The sequence below is a fragment of the Bidens hawaiensis genome, unplaced genomic scaffold (genome assembly GCF_021521415.1).
Source record: "Bidens hawaiensis isolate Kalapana, Puna unplaced genomic scaffold, B.hawaiensis_p1.1 tig00011949_1, whole genome shotgun sequence".
NCBI lineage: Eukaryota > Viridiplantae > Streptophyta > Magnoliopsida > Asterales > Asteraceae > Bidens > Bidens hawaiensis.
This window is the reverse complement of record NW_027491957.1, coordinates 89,834-100,605: the sequence shown is the minus strand read 5'-3', so window position 1 is coordinate 100,605 and position 10,772 is coordinate 89,834. Positions and strand designations below refer to the sequence as shown.

General features: G+C 35.9%; 1 protein-coding gene across 1 annotated transcript; it reads right to left on the bottom strand.

Moving 5' to 3' along the window:
- Positions 1-442: 442 nt before the first annotated feature.
- LOC143539567 (protein DCL homolog, chloroplastic-like) lies at positions 443-5,337 on the bottom strand. Its single transcript, XM_077032851.1, has 3 exons — positions 4,949-5,337; positions 1,565-1,679; positions 443-940 (listed from the first exon to the last, which is right to left on the bottom strand). Exons 1-3 carry the CDS (start codon positions 5,248-5,250, stop codon positions 770-772), a joined length of 588 nt encoding a protein of 195 aa, XP_076888966.1. The 5' UTR covers positions 5,251-5,337; the 3' UTR covers positions 443-769.
- Positions 5,338-10,772: the final 5,435 nt, after the last annotated feature.

The following is a 10,772-nucleotide window of genomic DNA, read 5'->3' as shown; positions in this document are numbered from 1 at the left end:
TTTGCACAACCAGTTTATTTTTAATGCGTGTTTATATAGTATTGTAATACCTTTTTAATTAATGAAATCTTATGAATGTTATTTTATATTTACAATTAATTACATAGGTTTTTTAATGAAATCTTACTTTTGGAATGTTTTATTTTTATTTACAATTAATTTATATAGGTTTTTATTTAGACTAAAAGATAATGTGACACTAATGTAACAGAAATAGTTTAACAAAAAAGTTCACATACGAGAAAAATGGATTCTCTGCTCACTTAGAAGAGAGAAAGAAAGACCGTTAACCGGTCACATTAACATGTTACAGTTAAAACATGTAATGTTTCTCATTTTAAGACTTAGTCGTTATTGAAAGGTGTGTATAATACGTTAACTACAACAATCGACAAACCGTGTATTAATCGCGTAATTAAGAGTAGTCAGAATAATGGCATTTGTAGCATCACAACAAACATTCACATGGTAGGTGACTATGTTCATGACTGCAAAGAAAGCACTAAATATTTGTCTTTTAGGGGGCCAACTGCCTCCAAAGACACCAGTCCAACACCCCTTTTTTACATTTCCAACCAATGCATAGAAAAACCCAAATCTGGAAAACATTAACTTATCACATAAAGCCAAACAAAAATCAATACAAGTCAACAAAATTATATCTTTTAACTTCAATCATTTTTCTCCCTAAATTGTTCCCATTTCAACTACCATTATCTACCCCCATTGACAAAATGTGTTTGATGCTTCAAACCCAATGGTCAATCAGTCAGCTACTACTGCGTTTGTAATGTTCTTTGATGAATTTTTCAGCATAAGACGGGTATTTTTGTCGAATGTAAGCTCGAATGCATTTTTGGTAGGAAAAATCGATCCATACACCATCGGTTCTCACCACAAACAGACATCTTGAATTTCTGAACTGTGGATGCCTGTCAACCTTCACATTTAAGAGAACTATTGTTAAAAAGTAATAATATAAATGTACAAAAATTAATAACCCGGTCAAGATAATCGACCACAGACAACAGCCGTTGTGGGCCAATTATGTCTCAAGATTTCTGTAGACAAGGACTTTTAAGTGAATTAGACAGGTGAAGACTAATGTCAATTTAATAGTTTACCTGTAAAGAATGTGATCACAAATGTATATAAACAATAAAATACTTAACGGGTAGACCGGCTCGTTGCTACATGTAGACTTAAAAAGTGTAAAAGTTAGTTATTTTAAATAATTTATTTAATGGAGCATATACTTAAGAGTTAAGTTATAGTTGTTAATATAAATATAAAGTTAAAGGCCACTTATTTGCCATCTTAAAGTCAAAAGTAGATTAAGTTATCTGGTGGGAGGTAATAATTAGGTGACTTACTATTTAATTTACACCTCTAAAAAAAGGATTCATTGAATGTGTTGGCATCTATGATTTTGCTGGCAATATGGATGTCGAAAATAAAACCAACATGCACTTGAGTATTAAATCTTTAGGAATATTGTGTGTGATTAACTGATTATTATAATAAGGGAAACAAATGAGACTCATTAAAGGTTTTATAAACTTACCATGATAGAATCGATGCCACAGCCGATTTTATCTTCAGAGTGAGGATGATAAGCAAGAAGCTTATCTACCACCAGTTTCTGGTCTGTTGATGTAAGTTGCTCTCCATCCATATATCTGGCAGCAGGAATATTAGATTAATTAGTGAATATGATTATTTGGTAATGCATATAAGTAGCTTAAAGTTAGATAAGGACTGAACGATGTTATGTAACATTTCTTTAGGAAGAGAAATGAAAAGTTTTACTACTAAACACGATATCGAGAATAGTTTCTACAGTAATGTTGAAATATTTATGCAACGAAGCAAATAAATGAAAAAGGTCAAAATTTTAAAACAGTATTGAGGGACAAAATGGTCTTTTGACCACGAATCAGATTTCAAAGAGATTACCAAGTATCAAGAATTATCAAACCCCGAGTTTAGAACCATTTCACCAAAGGAAAACAAGTAATTGTAATCTTGACCTGCTTTTGAATCCATTTAAGTATGTTCTTCAGTATACATGTTTAGATTCAACTTTATGTTTAGAAAACACGTACATAATGAACATTAAGGAAAAAGTTGATGCATTCATGAATCATAATAGTATTAAATTTATGATTTTTAAGTGATATGTGCATGCTCGGATATTTGTTTGGCTTCAACTTTTAACCTACATTGTTGATCTAAGGATGTTATATTATATTGATTAGCAATTGCATGAAAATGATCGGGAGTAGTGCCAGAACCACTACGCCTTGGCAGAAGCTACTTGAAAGCTAGCTAAGAGTTGTGAAAGATAAAGACTTCACGAAAGATAAAGTTATGTGGAAGATAAGACTTTGTGAGAGATGAAAATGGGGTCTTTAATGAAAGAAAAATGAGGTGTCAGTTTAAAGTATAGTAGTGAATTTAGAAAGAATAATTGTGATTGTGATGATTTATCATTTTTGAGCTGTTATTCTTGTGTACTATGTTTGAGCTTGCAATGGAAACTCATGGTTTCTCACTAAGCTTTATAGCTTGTGTGTGTGTGTGTGTGCCGTGTCTCTCCAAGCAAGGGCTGGCTAGCTAAAGCATAGCCCAAGATTATATAGAGGTTGGATGGGATCGAGATAAGAAAGACAAGAAGTGTATATAGACAAAGGTAGAGATTTGAAGATTATACACGGCAAAGATATAGTCTTGGTTTACTAGATTGTTAGTTACATAAGATACCAAAAAACATAATTCCTAAGTAAAACGTCAACATTTATGAGATAGTCGAGGAAACTAGGTTATTCTTGACGGTGAACCAAATATATCTTTTGTTTGATCTATTTTCGTGTGTATCTTATGGGATCATCATTTCATAACAACTAATATTTGCATTTAGGGGGAGGATACGAATATGTCTTAGCTTTTCCGATACTTTCGATGGCCTTTACATGTTACCTTCTTCTTGTCTTCGTGTCTCTATGATGTTTTCTCTGTTACAATTATACTTTTCATATCCAGATATGGTTTTGGAGCCAAAGGTCTCAGCGAAAGCAGTCTATCTATTTATGATAGAGGTATGGTTTGCTCACATCCCACATTCCCACCCTACCAACAGCTTTGCTGTGGTTGGGATTTTATTGGGCATGGTAGTAGAATTCTATCGATGTTTAGACATATCCTAGAAATCTTGTAACATGACATGTAGTTCTCCTAAATTGTGAATTCTCTACTAATGTGAAAACTTGCATAGAACATAAAGGAGAACCTCATTTGTAATACCTTCAATAGTGCCCGTCAACGAGTGATTCATGCCAATAAAGCATCATCAAGGACATACAAGGTACTAAGGTTGAATGGTTGATTAAGGTCATAGTATTATCCTCATGACATTATGTTACCACATATGCATCAAGGTGTGGACTATGTTGTTCACGGAAATGGTTCATATGTTTTCAAATAGGTGCATTTTTTCCCTTGTATTACGCTTCAAAATTTTAGAGCATCATATATGTTGTAAGAAGGCTTATCACTTAAAGAAAAGAGGTAGTTCTCGTTCAATGAGAGGGAACATATACATATAGAGTGTAAAATAGTCATGAGTTGAGCTACCAATGAATAAAAATATTTCAACAAGCATGTAGAAAAACCACATATTTATACATGTTGCAAGTAAGTGCTCAAAAGGATAAACATAATGTTGGCTAATTGTTACTTCACTTTCTGCTAATTGGCACATATCTAGGCCGGTAAATGAACCAAACGTATATGAACTGGGCATTTTCGTGTCCACTCGTTTAACTATAACCAAACAAACAAGGTTTTCTTGTTTGTATACGTTCGTTAAAGAAAATGAACGTGGTTATGTTCGTTCGCTAGTAGTATAAACGATCGGTTCACGAACGTAAACAAACGAATACAACTGAACGTAGATGAATAAAAAAAAAACATAACTGAGCAAACAACATATAAAGGTAAATGTGAGTATCAATCTGCTATGCCTAAAATATTTATAAAACTAGACTTAACTGTAAGGGCCTAACAATTTAAACGAACGAATATCAATTAATGTAGACAACATAAATGAACGAACGAGACATGTTTTCATGTTCATTTGTTTAACTAAACTGACATAAAGTTTTGTTCAAGTTTGTTAGTTAATTAGCTTATTAAATGAATGAACTTCCTACCCGCTTCAGTCCAAGTCTAACTTCAATGATGCTTTGTAACAGCAAACCTTATAAGTGAGTTTTGCTTACAAACTCAAAAGCTCAAAAATTGCGCATAACGAAATGTTTAAGCATCAAAATTAGCAGCTTTTAAATTAGGGTAAACTCTATGAATAGTATCCAAGTTTCAAGTTTGTTCCAATTAAGTCACTCATATTTTGTTTTGTCTTTATTAGGTCACACAACTTTAAGCTTGTCTCAGTTATGTCACTTAACTTTCAATATGTGTTTAAAGTGAGAGGGACAACTACTATAGTATCGTAAGTGATGTATTTGCTGATAAAAAAATAGAAAAAATGTCGGTTTAAATGACGTTTTAGTTATTTATGAACATATAATATGAAGGTAAAAAAGATAGTATTAGAACATATATCAAAAGTTTAGTGACCTAATTGAGAGAAAATAAAATATGAGTGACTTGAAACTTGGTTACTATTATACAAAGTTGTCCCTTTTAAATTAATGTAAAGTATCTCACCTTATACATATTCATCAAGCTCATTTTATAACCTATATAAAGATAACAAACTATAAAACAATCTACCAGAATAAAAGTATATAACTAGTTCCTAACAATACCATCCATCGTATACAAATATCATTTTCCAATTGATAATATATAATTTCCAAAACACCAAATAGCAAAACAACTGGAATAAATAAGATTAATAATTAATATATAAAATTAGAAAGTGAACCTGCCGGAGTGAAGGATATCTTTAATAAGGAGAGTGGTGGGGTCGATATCCAGGAGGATCTCAGCTTCTTTATCCTTCCATTTTCGATAATCAGGGTCGTTTACCCATTTAGGGTTCCTGGGTGGATGTCGTTTTGTCGAGGAGGGTGGTTTGTCGTCGTCAGTTTTAATTGGGTGAGGTGGGTCGGCGGCGGTAGTGGTGTAGGAGGGTCTGCGTACGAGTGAACAGACGGTGGCCGGAAGTGTGGTGTGGTGGCGGAGATGAGGGACGGCTCGTAGCAGTAGTGGTAGTGGTGCTGTCATTCGGGACCAGAGTTGCTTCTGTGGAGTGGAGGGGTTTAGCTACGGCCACTCTTTCTTCATTCGCGGTAGTGTAATAATAATACTCATAAATAATAATAATAATAATAATAATAATAATAATAAATAGGTCCCCACGTTTTCCGCGTTTGAGTTTAAATGCTCTGAGGCTAAGGGTAATGGGGCTTGGTTGAGCCCCAAGTGAGCCAAGTAAAATCTGACACGTAGACACATGATCAAGCCCCTCAACTAAGCCTCAGAGGGTGTAGTGGTCCAGGTGATCAGGGGTTTGATTGATTTATTTATTTATTATTTTTTTTTGTTATATACACAAATATAAATTAAAATACTTCATTAAAACATAAATAAAAAGAAAATAAAAAGGAAAATAAAAATATACATATAAATAGCGCTTTTACTTTTGTGTTGCCAATTCCTTCCGAATATGTTCTTTTTCTTCCTCCATTAGCGCTTGGTCGTATGGCGGTAGGTGGCTAAAGTCTTTGGCTAGAAAAGCCAAACTCTTGAAACGGTTTCTTTTGTGTCGAGCTTCATCAATCGAGTGAATGCCACTTGACAATTCCTTAATTTCTTTTTTATAGTCGCCATCAACAACCGTTTTTTACCCACGATCTCTACCCGGAGGGCGGCTACAACCTTGGTCTTTCAAATGACCTTCGGACAAGTTTAGGTCGAAGTCAATATGATTCTCCGACCCGCTCGAAGAGACGTATGTGCCGGACACACTAGTTTTAGTACGTTTTGCCCCTTCGGCAAAGTTCTCCGCACATAGTTCAATCCATTTCGAGCACTTTCTTAACACCTCCCACAAGTAGCCATCGTCAAACGTCTTCACCACCCCATACCTCCGCAACACCTCTTGTTTCCATTCATCACAAGTGAATTGGTAAACCGCGAGATCATCGGACCCACTCGGCCGCATACGGTTAGCATTGCGGTTATGTATGTTGGTAAACAATCCTACATATTTACGAGTATCGGTCCACCGACCCGATATCATATTATCGGTACGAGCCCTACTCCCCACTTATTCATAAAAACATTCCCAAACCTTGGCCCAAAAAACTCGAGCTTTTTGAAAGTCGACTACAAAATAAATAACAAAAAATGTAATAAGTACACATAAAACTTAAAAAATATATTAAACAATAAAATTCACGAAATAATTTACCCGCGTTCCGATCTTGGGATATTTCAATCCAAGCTTTCGCCAACGCAAGCTTCTCTTCTTTAGACCACGGAGCAGTCTTCCGCTTCTCCGATGCCGAAGGACCATTCGCTTTGCCGGTCTTCTTTCCCTTATTTTTGTGGGATCGTTTTGCCGGCTCCGATTGTGTTTCCGGGACCAAAAAATCAGGTTGTGACATCCCAATGAACTCTTGAAACGAATCGTCTTCCATGTAGTTACATTCCTCGGGAAATTGAGTGTCGTTGATGTTGCCCCAACCCGACATGGTTTGTAACTTGATAGATTCTAAAATTATTAGAGAGAAATGTAGTGAGAATGGTGTGTTATTGTTATAAAATGGGGTAATTATTTATAATGTGTTATTTAGTAAAAAAAAAAGAAAAGAAATTAACTAGCCAACGGCTAGTTTTTTGAAACCCACAGCCCAACGGCTAGTTTCTGTCCCGCGACCAAACTCACGCCGCCCAACCACGCCCGCCTTCACCGGAGGGGTGTAGCGGTGTTCGCGAGCCACGTAGGCAGCCGCGCCCACCCCTCACTACCCTCAGTCTAAAGGTATGAGACAAGGGGATCCTCTTTCGCCTTTCCTGTTTTTGGTTGTTATGGAAGCCTTATCTTCTATGATTGGGAAAGCGTGTTCAGAGGGGCTTTTTAAGGGCTTTCAGGTCCCGAACAGAGGTCCGCTGATTTCCCATCTTTTGTTTGCGGATGATTCGTTGATTATTGGCGAGTGGGATGATGATAACGCTAGAAGTCTTTCTCGGATTCTTAGACGTTTTCATCTTTGTTCAGGGTTAAAAATCATCTTGAATAAATCTAAGCTTTATGGTTGCGGGGTGGATGGTAACGAAGTGGGTAGAATGGCTAATCTCCTAGGCTGCACCCCGGATTCGATCCCTTTTACTTACCTTGGTTTAAAAGCGGGCGCTAATATGAATAGAGTTAACTGTTGGTCGCTGGTTATTGAGGTATTCGATTCAAGACTTTCGAAGTGGAAAGCGTCCTCTCTTTCGATTGGGGGGGAGGGTCGTCATTATAAAGTCGGTTTTAGAAAGCTTGCCTATATACTATATGTCTATTTTTTAAAGCTCCTGTTAGCGTGATCAGCACCTTGGAAGGCAAGATTAAAAGATTTTTGTGGGGAGGGTCGGAAGAGGTTAGGAAAATTCATTGGGTCGAGTGGGTAAGAGTTGCTTCTCCGATCAATAAGGGAGGCCTAGGTATTTCTAGGTTAAAAGACGTTAATCAATCTTTGTTGTCCAAATGGTTCTGGAGGCTAAAAACCGAACAAGGAAGTCTCTGGAGGAAAGTTATTGAGTCGATTCACTGCTCCTCTAGAAGTTGGGAATCTGTCCCGGTCAATAATAAAATCACGGGAGTTTGGAAAAATATCGGAGTTATTGTAAAGAAATTAAGGGTTAGAGGGTGCAGTCTGGTTAGTCTGCTTAGAGGAAAGATCGGGGACGGAAAAACCATAAGATTTTGGGTAGATTGGTGGCATGATCGAGGCTCGTTAAAAGACTTATTTCCAAAGTTATCCAAGTTAGAAAAAAATAAACTGTGTGTTGTGAATGAGAGGGTCAGAAGGATTGGTTCCTTGATTGAGTGGATGTGGGAATGGAGAAGAAAACCGACTTCGGAAGAGGAGCTTTTTGGCCTGTTGGGGTGTGGTTCTCGGGTTTGGAGGAGCTGATCGATGGGTTTGGAGAGGGGACATTGGAAAAGATTTTTCAGTGGCTGCTGTGAAAATTGTGGAGGATCAGGATATGAGTAACATATACGTGCTTGATCGGTCTAAATGGGTTCCGAGGAAATGCCAAATTTTCATTTGGAGAGCCGTTTTGGATCATATCCCTACTATGGAGGCTCTTCAAAATAGGAACATCATGGTGGACTCGGATATTTGTCGGCTTTGTGATTCAGCTAAGGAGACGGTTGATCACCTTTTTTGCTGGTTGCAGTGTAGCGGACAAGGTGTGGAGTTGGGTTTCGTCGTGGTGCAATATTCATCGGTTCTTTGGCTTTTCCATTAGAGATTTGGTGGAACTTCACAGCATTGTTGCTTTGTCTAAGGTGAAAAAAGAAATGTTCCAAGGTATTATTTTCATTGCTTGTTGGAGAATTTGGAAAGCTAGGAACGAGTTGATATATGAAAACAAACCGGTTATTGTAGAAGAAATTATTGAGAATGTAAAGGTCTTGGGGTTCCTCTGGTATTGTAATAGACCGAAACTTAAATGGGTTTCTTGGGTAGATTGGTGTTCCTTTAATCTCATGTAATTCGGTCGGTGTTTGTTGTAGTCCTTTTCGGCGTTTGCCGTGTTTTATAATATAGTCACAGTTCAAAAAATAATAATAATAATAATAATAAATAAACAAATGATACAAAAAATATCTAATGTTCCAAATCACGTTTCAAATTCTATGTATTATACGTGTATAGCTACGTGCCTAAGTAGAGAACAGACGAAAAGTTATACAAAAACATGCCCATATTGTTCATGCTCTAACTTCGAGTGAAATCTATCCGTAACACCTTCTAAAAAACGTGTTACACTTATACTAAACGTCTTAACGCATTTATCATTGTCTTCTTTTTACCCGCTTTCTCATCTTCTTTTTCTTTGAAGGTTATGTTGGGCTTTGGGAACGATCTCGTGTTAAAGTTTTTGGGTTTTGAGTGTGACTTGTGAGTGTTGTGATTCTTGGAATTGTTGTGATAGTTGGGACAGTTGTGATTGTTGCCTTGTTGGAAATGTTGGAAGACTTGAAACACATTCACGTTTTGGTTGTAACCGCAAATGACAAAGGACTTTTTTAAGGAAAACGTAACCAGACGGTGAAAGAGGATTTTGGGGATTGTTTTGTCCATTTGGTGAAGAGAGTTTAAAAAGAGAATTTCATATTATTTTTTTAGAAATAAAATATTTGAACTTACTTTGCTGGCAATATGGATGAAATTGTAGTTTTCTCTTTTCATCCCATGCTAGTTGAGCTCATCTACAATACTTAAGTTGTTGCTGGTGATTAAAAACAAGTTTTTTTTTGTTTAACATGAAAGTGATTGTATGAATCTTTGCTATAATTCACTCAATAGTACTTTATGAGAAACAGGGTCCAACCCATTACCTATACATGGTATTGGTTATGAAGACAGATATGCTTTTCTTCGTTAATTATTTCCTATTAACAAGTCAAAATTTATGCATCGAGAATTGTACTGTGAGTTACTCAAGTTTAAAACTATATGCTACAGGTAATAATGAGAGATTTTGCGAATGTTTTCAAACAATAAGATTAATTAAATCTATTATCTAAATACTCCATCCGTCCCGATCAAAGTGTCTTAGTTTGAAAAACACAAAGTTTCGGTAGATTAAATTATTGTTTTCTTTGCTTACCAAATGACAATAATGTCTTTGAAAATTGGGTCCGTCAATATTGTTTGTTAATGTTAGTTGTGTGTGTTTAAGTAATAAACTTGGAAATTAGCTAATAAATTTTGAAAGTGAACATTTGTAATTGTATAAATAAAAAATGAAATGTTGACACTTTTAATGGGACAGATGGAGTACTATAAAACCATAAAAATAACAACATAAGTATTGTCGATGAGCTCAACTGGCATTGGATGAAACAGTTTTTGTTAATGTGGTTTGTTCAAATTTGTTTGGATGAAAAAAGAGAACTATGGTTTTCATTCATGTATTTTGTTCAGATTTGTTATTTCAGACCAAAAATTTATTATTTCGCTCATGTATTTTGTTCAAATTTGTTAGTTCGTTCATGTGCTTTGTTCAAATTTATTATTTTCGTCTCTACGGTTTCATTTACAATGCAATTTTCGTCCACAAGTTTTTGCTTTAATTGCGAATTTCGCTCATATGGTTTTAATTAAAATCTCCTATTTCGGGTCAAAATATGTTAACGAAAAGACAAAAATTGTAATGCAAATTAAACACTAAAATAGCAACTCTGAATAAAGCTATGATATCAAAGTCGCAATTCACCGAAATGGCTCTCTACTACTAATAACTGCCGTGCCTTCTTTCTTCGCTCGAATCGACTCGGTAACTGAAGAGGTAGGTCCCCGCAAAGCCCGGTTGGACCCGCAAGACACCTTGAAGAGGTACGTCTGCGCAAGGACCAGCTGGTTCCGCAGGACCCACCATGCTCAGAGAAAGAGGATTTTGGGGATTGTTTTGTCCATTTGGTGAAGAGAGTTTAAAAAGAGAATTTCATATTATTTTTTTAGAAATAAAATATTTGAACTTACTTTGCTGGCAATATGGATGAAATTGTAGTTTTCTCTTTT